Raw genomic sequence first — 16497 nt, 5'->3', positions numbered from 1 at the left:
AATAACTAGATTAATCAAGAGAATTGAGCAAGACCACTGGAAAGATTTAAACGATACTGCTATTCTAGCATTACTTCGTTACATCTCTGCTGAGAGCAGCGTCAAGAACTTAATAAAGACCTTGTGTGTTCAAAAAGAGAAGGAATATTCCATGTCACCCAGTCACCATGTTCCAAGATTCTGTCTTCAACACATGCTTAGCATCTGTGCCGCCCATTGGCTGTCATCTGGAGAGCTGTTCATTGAGCTGTCTGGAGCAGCAGCCAAAAAGGGTGGCCGCCAAATTTTGCATGCGGTGTGAAGCAAAGGACGTCCCACTTGAGCTTTTTGATTTAACAACTGAATGCCATAACTTTCTGTAAAAAGGGGTGGGGAATCCATATTCACAGCCCTTCATAAGATTGCTTTCTGTACATAAGATGTTGTTGAAGTTTCCCAATCCAAGGGGAAGTAGTGTCTTTTCCTGTGATGTTGTTTCCTGTTTGTTGTATAAGGGAGGCAATCACAAAATGAAGATGTCACAATGCAATAATTCCCATATTTATGTCACATTGTTTGCCTATTAGTTTTTAATTTTTGTCCCAGATTTTTACTTCTATCAGTTAGATCTTTTAGAATTCTCCAATTGAGATTCTTGGTTTACTCTTTTCTCCTCCTTAATGCCAGGTAATGTTTTGTGTCTTGCTTACTTTTCCAGTACTAATTTACATCTTCAATCAAGAGGTGCAATATTGAAAATGACATTTTCCCCTTTGTGGGGTTTTCTCTAAACTGCGACCCACTTAAAGAGACACTTGACATCTTTCACCTTATGCTATTGTGTGCAGGATGGCAACTTGGCTACTGATAGGAGTGTCCCTTTCCTATGGCAGCAACAAGTGACTTAATGGACATTTTCAGCATCCAGTCCTTGAGACACATACACAAAAATTGCATGACTGCATATTGGAGGGTGTCATGTACTTATGTTTGGAATGCTATCTCATTTGATAAGTGAATTTTCTTTTTTTTTCCTGCCTCGGTCAGATACCTTTGAAAGGGAAGAATTGTTTGATATATTCTGTAATATGTTTGTCTTCTTGAAATTGAAAGTACTAAGTATCTGTTGTTTGCTTTACCTACCTGATTTTAAGTTGTTCAGTGTGGTGAAAAGGTAACCGGTTTTGAAAAAATTAAGGTTGAGCAAATGGTTGATGGAATTTTCTACTGCTAAATGAATTTGGTATATCAAAAGAATATTTGCATTGCAATATGTTTTTTTTATACATATTAGGTTTTCTCTGTAAAACAGTGACAAAACTTAATTTCTATGTATGAAATTCTTTTTATAAACCAAATTAACATTTCTAGTTAAATTAATAAAAATAAAAAGGTTAATCTTAAAAAGCAAATAAGAAAGTCTACTAGAGCAAGGACAAGGACCTAGCTGCTCCCAGTATAGACTAGGTTGCAGATCTACCAGACAGTATAAAATAACAAAAGTACATTATGCAAGTTCACAGGATCAACCTGCTAAGTCAATGATGAAACATCCGGAAAATGAGAGAGCGACCAAATCCGTAAAAAAAAAACCCACAAAAAAAACCACCATAGACATAGGACCACAATGAAAAACTGGAAGTATGGTACCAATACTTTTGCACATCTGCTATAAACACTATTTTATAATGTGCTGTCACTTTTTAATATATATTATAAATATTGATGTTCTGACTTCGTACAGGGCTTTCGAGAAAGTATTATAAAGAATCAGTAAATAAATGGATTAATACTGAGTACCTAAAATGTTGCCATAACCAGCCAGCTGAAGCATGTGCCAAGTCTAACATAGTAATAACACTGAAAACACCATCTAGTATGCAGTAAGGGGAAAGACCCACACGATTAGAACAAATGGAATCTAGAAACAAAGTTAGAAGTTGAGTCACATAGGATCTGCCTTAAGCTGATCATGCCAGCGCCTACTTAATACCAAGCACACATGGCCATGGCACCTTCTATCATGCTCTCTGGTGATATGCATATAAATATAAGAATCTCTCACTCCGAGAAGCGATGGGAGGTTATTTGTTTCCTCTTGCAAGTCTAGCAAAGGATTCAGTGTAAGGGTCTCTGGCTCATTGCCCCCAAAATAGAGGGAATGATTATAAAAGCATGAATATGTAGTCCAAATTTGCTACCTGTTCTTTTTGCACCCTAAGTGAGAGCTTTGTCTACGCGCTGCTCCAGATCCCCTTTGTCTTTGCATTTGTTACGGTCTTCTGTTAAATGATCTTCAAGGACCGAGCAATGTGACTCCCCTTATCCCGGGCTTGGATTGATCAGAACATATCGCCCTAGTTTTGCAGTCACTCCATGACTATCCCTAAGTTTGGGGATGGGTTCCAAAACTCCGGGCCACATTACAAAAAACTGGTGCAAAATTACAGTAGATTTTTTCCCTACCATTTTTGCTCTGTCTTTGATAAGGGCTTGAGTCACCAGAATTTGATACATTGCATATTACTTAAACATTTTGCACGTGGCCAAAAACAGATGGTGAAACATTTGCAGTAAGTCATCTTTTGCTTCACAGACCATTTAATATGCGTAATACAGTTTAAAATAATCTTTGGGGAAAAAAAGCAAGCAGTGTTCCCACTGAAAAGAAATGTGTTTCCTTCCTTATTGTGGATATACAGCCGTTGTGTACCAAGTTCAATTTTCTACATTTTGGTCATGGTGCAAACATATTTGGTTCACATGTATTGAAGTAACCCTTGTTTCTTCATTTTAGTCGGTTCTGTATCTTAGCTTATGCTCCCATGAAAACCAACATACTTTCAACTTGTTCAGAAACACATTTGAGCGTGAGCTCATCTACTGAAACTATCCCATACGCCTGAAACCCAAGCACCTTAAACCTGCACCTAGGTGCCCTGTCCACAGGCCCGCTGAGCTTCATTCACTCTGCTGTCGATATCAGAGCCCTGCCTCTCTGAAGCTTTGCCATAAATACATAAATGCACAAGTTGATGATAGACCACCTCCGGTTTCTGTGATCAGTCACTGCTTCATGCACAAATTCAAAATGTACCCATGCATCCTGAAACATCTCCCTGACATGTGTAGGCCACAGAACCTCAGTGATAGTACATTATGAACTCCACTCCTTTTGGTGTTTTTGATGTTTATGTATTTATTTTTATTTTGATGTGTTCAACAACTTGCTAACTCTGAATCTGGGTTCTTCAACCAGAATCCATGTAATAAAACTTCAACAGGCACCAGTAGGATTTTCCTTTCAAAATTGCCCCATTGTTTAGGGTCTCTATAAACTGGTCAGTGTAAGTGGCTAAGATGTCATCTAGTGGCGGACACACTGTTGTGTTCCAATATTTACCTAGTGCTGGACTCCAGCACAACAGTTGTGATAAGTGGACTAAAAGCTTTAGCACATAGTTTCTCTTTCTTTGTGTTATGATGCTTACAAATGTTGACCAGCAGTGTATCGGCTCCATGGATTACTTCAGAGTGCCAACCAGTGTCATACACATTACTGTTTCTCTCATGTACTTACAATAAAGAGAAAGGGCCACATTTTAGCCTAGCCTTTGCTTCACATTAATGCTCCAAAACAAGGAAAATATGTGGACAATCAAGCTGCAGGTGTACAGTCAAGCTGTAGGTGCTCGTCTGATCGCTTGGATAACTACATGCTCATGTAAATATTCTTCAATTTTATTTCTTCAGGCTGCTGCAGTGGCTCTCTCTGCGCTGATCCAGGCACTAGACCAGACTGGCATGGTGGCAATTGTGCGATATGCTTATGACCGGAGATCCAACCCGCAGGTGGGCGTAGCCTTTCCATGCATCAAGGAGAAGTATGAGGTAATAGTTGAACACAACTTAATTTTTGGGTTGCAACTGAATTACAAGGCAAAAATGACACACTATTTCTTGGTCTTTTCCTCTTGTTCAAAATCAATATGATTTGCTTCTATGGATGGAGGTGCAGATTGGTCATTTTAAATTGTAAGCCCTGACCGCTTTCTAGTGGACCTTGGTTCCTCCAGCAGGTACATGTACCGGGGGCATGACATGTGGGTCTTAGTTAGGCCTTTTGAAGTATGTCTGTCTGAGGTACATCTGTTGGAAAAATTAGGTGAAGGTGAAGGGTAGCCTATGTTTGGCTGCTGCTTCTTGCCTTCTGGAGAACCTGTAGAATGTTTCTTACTTAAACAAATGCCTGATAAAAGATAGACTGTTTTCAAGTGGTGACAAGTGGTTGTTTATAAGCTACCACAGGGGTTTGTTCTTTATTTCAGTAAAGTTGCAGGTTCAGAATAAGGGCAGTCCTCTAACCTAGAAGACAGTGTAGGTCTGAGAGCAGAGCAGATGAACATTTGTCACATAGGGAGGAGGCAGGTGAAGATGTTGAGATTCACCAATATTCCAGGAAGAGGTGTGGCACCGCGGCCAGGGCGACTGATCTGGGGATCACGGTTCGATCCCTGGCACCGGCGGCAGATTAGCCCAGCACCATGTGACTCTGGGCAATAGCTTGCTCAATCTTCCCGACGGCCACCAGCGCCTAGAGACCCTTACGGGTGATTGTGCGCTTTACAAATGTGGATTTATTTTATAGTTAAAATGTTTGAAGTTATTTACAACAAGGGGTGGTGATGGACAGAGTCTCTGAATTAAGCAGAGTACTCTCACCCAGTCAAGAGATCAGGGCTAGATCCAACACCGTTTTTTAGCTCATTGCACCATCCCAGTTTCAGAACCTGGCTGTATGCAAATTAGTCTGTCCCTGGCCCAGTGCATCATGGGAACAGGGCAGACCAGACTACAAAAGCCAATTCTTACACTGGGAAGGAAGCAAGCTTCCGGGGACCGGTTTCTGGCATTACAGCCGTCTTCGGCCCGGCTTGCTTGAATCCTGATGGTGCAATGAGCAAGGGACTCACATCTGAGTATACCCATCCACGCTTAGGGTGGACAAAATTATTTACAACAAGGGGTGGTGATGGACAGAGTCTCTGAATTAAGCAGAGTACTCTCACCCAGTCAAGAGATCAGGGCTAGATCCAACACCGTTTTTTAGCTCATTGCACCATCCCAGTTTCAGAACCTGGCTGTATGCAAATTAGTCTGTCCCTGGCCCAGTGCATCATGGGAACAGGGCAGACCAGACTATAAAAGCCAATTCTTACACTGGGAAGGAAACCAGCTTCCGGGGACCGGTTTCTGGCATTACAGGCGTCTTCGGCCCGGCTTGCTTGAATACTGATGGTGCAATGAGCAAGGGACTCACATCTGAGTATACCCTTCCACGCTTGGGGAAGAGATTCATTCCCAAGAAAAATGTTATATTAAAACAGCATACTTTTGTGTTTTTCAAATGATATCGATACCAAGCGATTCAGTGGGGTAGTATATGTAGCAAAGTGATCAGGGACCAGTTAATATAAAAACCCAATAACAAGACGTTTTGGGAGAAATGTCTATCCACAGAAGATACTATTGTAAAGCAAGCTTTAGAAATAACGTGGCATTTTTTTGTGTGTATGTTCATTTGTTAATACACAGAATTTGGAGGATACTTTAGAGTCTGATATAACCAACAACTAAAAGGATTCATAACTAATAAAGCATGAATCCGTAGGAAGACTGTTGGACCCGGCCTCGTGGCGTGGTTCACTTCTGTCCCTCCACGCCCTGTGTGCGTAGGCCTGTACCCCGAGCCCCCTGCGCAGCCTCCCCCTTAGTGTAGCCTGCACCCCGAGCCTGGTCGTCCTACTCCCGTTAAGCCCCGATCCCCCTAGAACCTCGCCCAGGCCTGCCTTTCCCGCTCCACGTCCGGCTCCGAGCGCCTAACCTGGCATGCCCCACAAGGCCCGGACGCCATCTTTCCTTCCCGACATCCCTGTCTCCCTGGGCCTAGCGTGACCCCAGCCCCAGCGAAATCCAGACTCCAAAGGCGCGCCAGTCCCAGATGGGGGGTAAGGGCTCCCCGAGTGAGATAAGCCAGGGAGTTTCGATGGCACCTCCGGCCTCCCCTGAGAGGCTGGTATCTGTCACATCTTTGGCCCTCCCCTGTGGGCCAGTTTCGATCACCCCTCTGGCCTCCCCGAGGGCTGGCTCCAGACCCGCTGGGCGTCTGGGAATTCCCGGACCCATCTTTCAAAGGGATCAAAGAGCTGCCCGCCGGACCCCGCCAACGACCAGCCCCCCGGGCAGGAGACCTCTGCCTGCGAGGGTCCGGAGATCAAAGAGCAAAAGGACTATAACTGGGCCCGCCCGACAACTAGCGGGCAGTTGTATCTTGGACCTGAAGCCTGCTGATCTGATCGCGGACGACCCTAAGAAGAAATCATCTTGAACCTCTGAGCCCTGCTGATGCTGTCGCGGCTCCTTCTTCGCCTCAAGGAACTGAACCACCTGAGCCCGGCTGACGCTGTCGCGGCTCGAGCTGAACTCTTAACCACCGGAGCCCTGCTGACGCTGTCGCGGCTCGTCCCCTCTAAAGACCTCGACGCCCTGCTGACGCTGTCGCGGCTCGACCTCTGAAGACCTCGTAGCCCTGCTGACGCTGTCACGGCTCAAGCTTGCACCTGCAACCATCCGAGCCCTGCTGACGCTGTCGCGGCTCCTCACGAACTTCTCCAGATCGAGCCCTGCTGACCTCGTCGCGGCTCGAGGAGTACTCTGGTCCGGCTGGACCATCGAGACCCCCATCACGACCGAGCCGACTCGACGGAGGTGGAGCAGCCAGTACGACCATCATCGTCCGTACCCCCCGGCTCGAGGATTGAGAGCTGTGCGCAGGGTACACCTCGTACTGACCCAGAGACTAAAAGACTGTCCAGCTTCCCCCTTCCCGAATCCACAAAGACTTTGTGGTCCCTCGATCACTGTGTACATAAGAGTGCTTTCTTCATTTATCGCTTATATAAAGAACTTGTTACTAGAAACCAACGGTGTGGTGTCTGTTCGTAGTGTGGTGTGAGCTCAGTGTGTACGATCCTAGACCCGAAGTCCTCCCCGGCGAGGACCTCACGATAAGACTCGGCAAGATCTGTGGGAGAGGTGGGTCCTGGGGTGGTCGGGTGAGCACAACCTGGCCCTCGGAGATCGCCCCTTCTAACATTGGTGGCAGCGTCGCGATAAGAACCTACGTCTAGGGATCGTACAGTACTGACACACTACCCGAACGAAGAGCAACCATGAGCATCACGAACGACGAGACCACCTTCCAGATGGAACTTCTGGGAGATTATACACACCGGCAGCTGAAGCAGTTTTGCATAAATCGCCAAATCCCGACAATGGGACTAAAGACCAAAGAAGACTTTCAACAAGCCCTAACAGCCTGGGTGGAGGCCGGAGCCCAACCTCCAGCACCGACAGAAGTCGATGGAGAGGGAGCCCCCCTGACCGAAACCCACGCTCCAGAGCGAGAAAGGACAGAGTCCCCGACGCGGACTCTCAGTACAGAGAGAGGTCTGTCTCGAGAAGAGATGACCGACCGAGAACGCAACCGAAACCACGAGCTGGAACTAGCCCGTCTGAAAATGGAAGGAGAACTCCAACTGGCCGAGAAAAAGCTAGTAATCGAGCAGCTGCGGCTGCAGGGAGAACTGGAGGAGAAGAAACTCCAGAGAGAACTGGAGGAGAAGAAACTCCAGAGAGAACACGAAGGGAAGAGACTCCAGCTGGAGCACGAGCGCAGCATGAAGGAGATCGAACTAAAGGCCCGGACCGAAGACAACAGAACAGCGGCGACCCGAGAGTCCGTTCCCCCGGTGGAACCCAAGGTCCACATTCCCAAAGATGTGGTCAAAGAATTTTATAAGAACGATGATATCCAGCAATGGTTCAAGGCCTACGAGGTCGCCATGACCTCCCACCGAGTTCCGCAGAAAGATTGGGGAGCCGGGCTGTGGGGACGATTCCTGAGCGAAGGGAGAGACACCCTACTCGACCTACCGTCTGCCGAGCAGACCTCCTACAGCCACATGAAAGAAGCCCTCCTCACAAGGTACGGTGTCTCCCCTGAAATGTACCGCCAACGCTTCAGAGAATGCAAGAAGATCCCCGGCACCACATGGGTAGAATATGTCAACTTCTACAGCCGGGCCCTGGAAGGGTGGATCAAGGGCAGCAAGGTGTCCACCTTTGAGGGGCTCATCAACCTGATTGTCTACGAGCATTTGTCTCTGAACTGCTTTGTGGAACTCCGGCAGCACCTCCTGGACAGCAAGTTGGCCGACCCCCGGAAGCTGGCCGTCGAGGCTGATCGCTGGGTGAGCACCAGAGTACCCCGGGGGCCCGGGGGAGACTCTGGCCGAAACGAACAAGGACCATCCCGCCCGAGGGGAGGAGGGGGTCAGAATAGACAGAGGGGATCCCAGGTAGGGTCCCCGCGCAGTCCCCCCAGAAACCCGCTCGGCACCTCGGCTCCCACAGCGCGCGCAGGGTTCCCCCCAGCTAAGCCAAGGCCCCGAATCAGCCAAGCCTGCTTCCATTGCCAGCAACCAGGGCACTATGCCAATGACCCCCGCTGCCCTTTGTTCAAAAAGCCTGCCGCGGCAGGGCCCCCAGTGCGCCACATCACCTCAGTAGCCCTAGAAGAGGAGGGGGAGGAAGAGTTCGAGGGAGCTGATCCCGCAGCTATGATGTTAGTCTCCCTGGGTGATAGGCAGATGGTCCCAGGAGCCCCCCTACCCGACAACACAGAGAAATACCGACAGCAGGTGACTGTCAATGGCCACCACATAGGGGCGCTCCGAGACACGGGGGCCAGTATCACCGCCGTCAAACGGCACTTAGTCACCGAAGCCCAGATTGTTCCCCACATCTCCTGCAGGGTGATCGCAGCTGATAACTCCGTCCGCACCTGCCGGATAGCTCAAGTTCCGTTCGAATGGGGGGGCGTCTCCGGAGAGTTACGAGTGGCGGTCCGCTCAGACATGCCCGTGGACTGCCTGCTCGGCAACGATCTGGAGAGCTCCCCATGGCAGCGGGTTGAGAAAAGGACCCACTTGGAGATGGTGGGCCTGCCCGAGTGGGCCTGTGTGAGCACCCGGTCGATGACCGCCCGAGGGGCCACCTCCGCAGGGGCGACCCTAGAGGCAGCACCGGCTATCCCCGAGGACCCCGAGGTCCCTGAATCCCCTGAGACCCCTGAGCTATTCCCCGGGGAGAGTTTCCCCCCCCCCCCCCCCCGACGTCGAACCGACCCCGAGCTTGGACGTCCTTCCTGAGCTGGCCCAGTGGCGCCAGGAAGGAGGGCCGTCCCGGGAAGAATTCTGCCTGGAGAAGACCTCCTGTCCATCCTGGGTTGGGCCGCGGCAACAGGCCGCCGCCCAGGCCGCCGGTGACCAGTCCGGCTCCCACTTTGTCTATTGGGAAAATGGCCTCTTGTACAGCGAACAAAAGTCTGCCGAGCTAGGGTCAGCCCGAATGCTGGTGGTACCCCTACGCTTCCGCGGCTTTCTCCTGAACCTGGCCCACGATGTGCCCCTGGCGGGACACTTGGGCCGAGACAAAACGTATCACCGCCTAGTCACCCACTTCTACTGGCCGGGCATGCGCTCCGATGTGGAAGCCCATTGTAAGTCCTTCCCCACGTGTCAGTCCAGCGGAAAGAGCGGAGGGAAGCGTAAGGCCCCCTCCAACCCTTCCCCGTGGTCAGTACCCCCTTTGAAAGGGTGGGAATCGACATCGTGGGCCCCCTCGACCCCCGGACCTCCTTGGGTCACCGCTTTATCCTTGTCTTGGTGGACCATGCCACCCAATACCCCGAAGCCATTCCCCTCCGAACGGTGACCGCCCCCGTAGTGGGGCGGGCCCTTATGGCCATCTTCTCCCGGGTGGGATTCCCCCGAGAAGTCGTCAGCGACCGAGGGACCAACTTCATCTCCAGATACATGAAATCCCTTTGGCAGCAATGTGGGGTGACGTACAAATTTACCACCCCATATCACCCCCAGGGTAACGGTCTGCTGGAGCGATTCAACCGGACCCTTAAGGGGATGATCATGGGTCTCGAAGAGCCCCTGAGGCGTAAGTGGGACGTCCTCCTCCCCCGTCTCCTCTTCGCATACCGCGAAGTCCCCCAGAAGTCCCTGGGGTTCAGCCCTTTCGAGCTCCTCTACGGGCACCCCGTCAGGGGACCCCTCACCCTGGTCAAGGAAGGGTGGGAGACGGCGGCCCCAGAGCCCCCTCCCGATGTGTTTCGATACATTCTGGCCCTCCGGAACCAGACGAGGAAGTTCAGAGAACTGTCCGAGGCCAACCTCGAGGCTAGTTAAGAGGAAATGAAACGGTGGTATGACCAGAATGCCACTCTGGTCGAGTTTCAGCCCGGACAACAGGTCTGGGTGATGGCCCCCGTGGAGCCCTGTACCCTGCAAGACAAGTGGACAGGGCCCTTCAAGGTGGTGGAACGTAAGAGTCAGGTGACCTACCTCATCGATGTAGAGTCCCCCAGGAACCCCTTGCGGGTCCTTCACGTGAACCGCCTCAAGCCCCACTTCGCCCGGTCCGAGTTGAGCTTGCTCCTCGCCACGGACGATGGAGAAGAAGACGAAACGGAGCCTCTCCCCGATCTCCTGTGCGTGAAAGAAAAAGATGGCTCCGTAGATGGGGTGAGTCTCTCCTCCTCCCTCTCTCCCGAGCAGCGCGAGGACTGTCGCCAGTTGTTGGGACAGTTCTCGGACCTCTTCTCCCTCACCCCCGGCGTCACCAGCTAGTGCGTCCACGACGTGGACACCGGGGACAGCCCACCGGTACGGCACAGAGCCTACCGCGTCCCTGACCGAGTCCGGGCCTGTATCAAGGCCGAGGTATCAAAGATGCTAGCTCTCAGGGTGGTCGAAGCCTCTGACAGCCCATGGGCTAGCCCCGTGGTTCTGGTTCCGAAGGCAGACGCCCCCGGTGCTGTTCCCGAGCTGAGGTTCTGCGTTGACTACCGCAGGCTCAACGCAGTCACCAGAACCGATGCTCATCCCATCCCCCGAGCCGACGAGCTTATCGATCGCCTCGGGCTGCTCGCTTCCTTAGCACGTTCGACCTGACCAGTGGCTACTGGCAGATCGCCCTCACCGAGGGAGCCAAGGAAAGATCCGCGTTTTCCACCCCGGATGGTCACTACCATTTTCGGGTGATGCCCTTCGGGATGAAAAACGCCCCCGCCACCTTCCAGGGGCTGGTGAACCAGGTACTGGCGGGGTTGGAGGCGTTCAGCGCTGCGTATCTGGACGATATCGCAGTGTACAGTTCCCACTGGCCCGAACACCTCCAGCACCTCTGGGCGGTGCTGACGGCCCTGAGAAGGGCCGGTCTCACCATTAAGGCGAGCAAGTGCCAGATCGGACAAGGGTCCGTAGTCTACCTCGGGCACCAGGTCAGAAGCGGCCTCGTAGCCCCCCTCCAGCCCAAGATCGATGCAATCGTGGCCTGGGAGGCCCCCACGACCCAGACGGAAGTGCGGGCATTCCTGGGGCTCACGGGGTACTACCGACGGTTCATCAAGGGGTACGGCAGCATCGTAGCCCCCCTCACGGAGTTAACCTCCAAAAACCAGCCGAAGAAAGTCAGCTGGACCTCCGGCTGCCAAGAGGCGTTCGAAACTTTAAAAAACGCCATGTGTACTGCCCCAGTCCTCCAGGCCCCCGACTACTCCCGAGAGTTTGTAGTTCAGACGGACGTGTCCGAGCATGGCATCGGAGCAGTCCTGTCCCAAGTGAACGAGAGCGGCCTAGACCAACCAGTAGCATTCATTAGCCGGAGGCTACTCCCTCGAGAACAAAGATGGAGCACCATCGAGCGGGAGGCCTTCGCGGTGGTTTGGGCCCTGAAGAAGCTGAGGCCCTACCTGTTCGGTACTCACTTCCGGGTCCAGACCGACCACCGACCTCTCCGGTGGCTAATGCAGATGAGAGGGGAGAATCCCAAGTTGCTGCGCTGGTCCATCTCCCTCCAGGGGATGGACTTCACCGTTGAGCACCGGCCTGGCTCTGACCACGCCAACGCAGACGGCCTGTCCCGATTCTTCCGCCTTAGCGAAGAGAACCCCCAAGAGGATGGGTAGTTCTCCCCGCCTTCAGCTGGGGGGGACGCGTGTTGGACCCGGCCTCGTGGCGTGGTTCACTTCTGTCCCTCCACGCCCTGTGTGCGTAGGCCTGTACCCCGAGCCCCCTGCGCAGCCTCCCCCTTAGTGTAGCCTGCACCCCGAGCCTGGTCGTCCTACTCCCGTTAAGCCCCGATCCCCCTAGAACCTCAACCAGGCCTGCCTTTCCCGCTCCACGTCCAGCTCCGAGCGCCTAACCTGGCATTCCCCACAAGGCCCGGACGCCATCTTTCCTTCCCGACATCCCTGTCTCCCTGGGCCTAGCGTGACCCCAGCCCCAGCGAAATCCAGACTCCAAAGGCGCGCCAGTCCCAGATGGGGGGTAAGGGCTCCCCGAGTGAGATAAGCCAGGGAGTTTCGATGGCACCTCCGGCCTCCCCTGAGGGGCTGGTATCTGTCAAATCTTTGGCCCTCCCCTGTGGGCCAGTTTCGATCACCCCTCTGGCCTCCCCGAGGGCTGGCTCCAGACCCGCTGGGCGTCTGGGAATTCCCGGACCCATCTTTCAAAGGGATCAAAGAGCTGCCCGCCGGACCCCGCCAACGACCAGCCCCCCGGGCAGGAGACCTCTGCCTGCGAGGGTCCGGAGATCAAAGAGCAAAAGGACTATAACTGGGCCCGCCCGACAACTAGCGGGCAGTTGTATCTTGGACCTGAAGCCTGCTGATCTGATCGCGGACGACCCTAAGAAGAACTCATCTTGAACCTCTGAGCCCTGCTGACGCTGTCGCGGCTCCTTCTTCGCCTCAAGGAACTGAACCACCTGAGCCCGGCTGACGCTGTCGCGGCTCGAGCTGAACTCGTAACCACCGGAGCCCTGCTGACGCTGTCGCGGCTCGTCCCCTCTAAAGACCTCGAAGCCCTGCTGACGGTGTCGCGGCTCGACCTCTGAAGACCTCGGAGCCCTGCTGACGCTGTCGCGGCTCAAGCTTGCACCTGCAACCATCCGAGCCCTGCTGACGCTGTCGCGGCTCCTCACGAACTTCTCCAGATCGAGCCCTGCTGACCTCGTCGCGGCTCGAGGAGTACTCTGGTCCGGGTGGACCATCGAGACCCCCATCACGACCGAGCCGACTCGACGGAGGTGGAGCAGCCAGTACGACCATCATCGTCCGTACCCCCCGGCTCGAGGATTGAGAGCTGTGCGCAGGGTACACCTCGTACTGACCCAGAGACTAAAAGACTGTCCCGCTTCCCCCTTCCCGAATCCACAAAGACTTTGTGGTCCCTCGATCACTGTGTACATAAGAGTGCTTTCTTCATTTATCGCTTATATAAAGAACTTGTTACTAGAAACCAACGGTGTGGTGTCTGTTCGTAGTGTGGTGTGAGCTCAGTGTGTACGATCCTAGACCCGAAGTCCTCCCCGGCGAGGACCTCACGATAAGACTCGGCAAGATCTGTGGGAGAGGTGGGTCCTGGGGTGGTCGGGTGAGCACAACCTGGCCCTCCGAGATCGCCCCTTCTAACAAAGACTACCTATTAAAAATCATAATTAGTCAGAGCCTTCTGCATTTACGCAAGTTCTACTGCATAAACAAGTGGGAAGGGAGTACATTGTTTTACTGCTGCCACTGAGAATGCTCTATCACTATAAGTGGCACTTTATGTTCTCACAGCTTGCAGTAGTGATTGGTAGCTGACAGGAGACACAGGTCTCTGATATGCCATCTAAATGTGGCTGCCTATGTGAAAGCATACCATGTTTTTAGTGTTGGTATTATTTATACTGTTTATTGCTTAACTGGTAGCCAGTGCAGAAACCTACAAGTAGGAGTAACATGTTCTCCCCTGTGTTGGCTAGTAATGCATCTGGCTGCAGTATTTTACACTTAAGTTAGACTTTCCAAATAAATGGGAGGTTTGACGACATTTCAGAGAAATGGCTTCTGCTAGTCTAGTTTCGATTGAACTATTAAATATATAAAAGTGATATGCCCTTTAGAATTGATAAACGGGTGCACCTTTTTTAGAATACTTACTGCCAAAAAAATGAACATAGATCTATGAAGGTGTTCACAGGTACAAGGGATAGTGTGTGAGGAGAGACGCTGGGTATAGCTGCAGTATATGGCAATAGAGCAAAACCAAGCGACGAGGAAGAGGTGTGGATAGGGGCAGACTGGTGGATGTTATAGGTTTAGAAGTATGTTCCACATGTGTAGTACTCAGTGTCCAGAAGTTCTCAAAATGTGTAAGGAAAAGCGGCATCATACCAATGTGTGTGAGGTACTCAGGCTAACAGGCCTGTCACTGTGTTGACTGTGGGACAGAATCACAGTGGAAGCCAGTGACAAGGAAGAGGTATATGTAATACGTGTAGTGGTGTAGTGTTGAGAATTATGGCAGATTCCAGCCCTTTCTACAGTGTGGTGTATTTGATGGAGAACTGGAAGGCCAGCAGGATGTGTGTGTGCGCACAAGGTGAAGTGTGGTTTATGTCTGCTGCTTTGTTGTCTGTAAAGATTTTTAAACGTTCTTGCTGAGGCCCACTCATCCAGCTTGTGTTGTGTGAGCGAGTAGGGGTTATAATCCGCAAGCCTAATTGGTGAGCCTCGATTTCTGAGATGCGGAGGTCCATGAGGCAGTTAGGAATGGGTGTAAGGAGGAGTTGGAGAAGCATGTGAGGGCAGTTTTACAGAAGAAACAGAGCTCAGAGTAGGGTGGATTTCAGCGTTGGAGGTCTTTGCGTAAGGTAGTGAAACATATCCTCTCGGAGCAGATGAGGCCAGTTCTTGGTCTAACTAGATCTGGAACAGCATTGCTGTATTCTTCAGGACTGCCCAAATGTGCTCCAATTTAGGAAAGAGTTGAAGACTCTCATCTTTAAAGAACACTACATCACAATGCAATATTCATCCACAACTCGGCTACCTTTCCTGCCACTTCTTGACTTCATGCTTACCTTTGACAGTGTGCCACGCTTTACTGCCTTTTGTCTAGGGTTGTGCTATTGAAATACCATATGCGCAAATCATAACATACATACATTCATATATAACTTGTTTCACGCCAAGTTGCTTGTGCAATTTGCAGAGAAGACTTGTCCATTACTGTTGAAGAAGAATGTGAAGTTTGTGTGAAGTGTGAAGCTCAAGAACATGTTCCAACAGGTGTAGTCATTTATTGAGGATTCTGCACCTTTGAAGACATTTGACGTGCTTGATTGTAGTCCTGTATTGACAGATATCAGGCATAGTGAATTGGGTCTGGCTCTGATGCAGGTAAGGCATGGATTTGTAGTATTAGTAGCTGTGGGTTAACAACCCATAAAGTTGCTGATTCTAGTTACTCATTGATGGACCGCAATGCTGTAGGTGTTGTATGTGTATACACTCCCTTATATGCCACACTTGTAAAGAATACAAATCACACAACTTTAATTGCTTTGTTTGGTACCAGCTGAGCAGTATGAGCATATGAGCACAACTATTTCGGGGTACCCAGGATAGCAAAGTCACAGGAAAGATTAGAATAGTACTGTTTTAAAGTGGATTGTTTTTGTGGAATACTACGTGTCAAGGCATATTTCTCATTTAATTTGCCATGGGGCAGAAAAGAGAAGTTCTGACATACTTTGAATGTGTGATAAATCATACGAGTGTGATATTGGAATAATACATACGTTCGCTTTTTGAAGATCTGACAAGATGTAGTCCTTGCTACTGTGGATGCAGTAGAGCTTATCGGATTGCAAGAATCGCATCTTAACCCGTTTACTGCGGCGGCAATTCCACCCCGGTGCGGGTGTTCTATTGCGCGGGCGGGGCCGCGTCACCCAACGGACGTGCGCAGCACTACCAAGGTAGTGCTCGCGATGGCCGTTGGCCGACGGGCGCATTTACGGGTTAATACTTTCATCCAAAAATATAGTGATTGGTTAAAAGGTCTTCTTTATATTCTATTGCCATGTCCAGGACTGTCACTTTTTAGGTCTCGCTGGCGTTGCAGGGCGAAGCCCTGCCGCCAACGAGACTTATAGCCGCCTTCATCCCTGTCAAGGGAGTAACAGCTGTGAACGAGCCCGATACAGACCTGGGCACAAGCCGACCCAGGTCTGTGAACGCGCTTCAAGGTTGAGCAGCTTGTGCACGTTTGTTGGACGTCAGGCGCCGCCAGACCAATTATCCCAGCATGAAACTCTACTTCCTGAGGCCACAACACCAATTATCCCAGCAGGAGTCTCCACTTCCTCAGGCACTGCAACAATTATCACAGCATGGGACCCACTTATCACAGCATGTCAACAGGCGCCCCAGGCTGCTGGAGCACTCAACTATAATTAATGTGCAGTTGAGTGCTCCAGCAGTGTGGGGCGGCTCTCTGCATGCTGTGATAATTATCACTTTGGGGCCTCATGCTGTGATAATTAGGGCGG

General features: G+C 51.1%; 1 protein-coding gene across 1 annotated transcript in view; it reads left to right on the top strand.

The window, feature by feature from the left end:
* XRCC5 (X-ray repair cross complementing 5) overlaps nt 1-16497 on the top strand; it is a 511073-nt gene that overhangs the window by 145263 nt on the left and 349313 nt on the right. The window contains exon 11 of the mRNA XM_078679276.1: nt 3733-3870. Coding sequence (XP_078535402.1) covers nt 3733-3870 — 138 coding nt within the window. The remainder of the gene's footprint in view (nt 1-3732; nt 3871-16497) is intronic.

This window comes from Lissotriton helveticus, chromosome 3_1, assembly GCF_964261635.1.
Source record: "Lissotriton helveticus chromosome 3_1, aLisHel1.1, whole genome shotgun sequence".
NCBI classification, from domain to species: Eukaryota; Metazoa; Chordata; class Amphibia; order Caudata; family Salamandridae; genus Lissotriton; species Lissotriton helveticus.
This window is presented reverse-complemented; position numbering and strand designations above follow the sequence as displayed.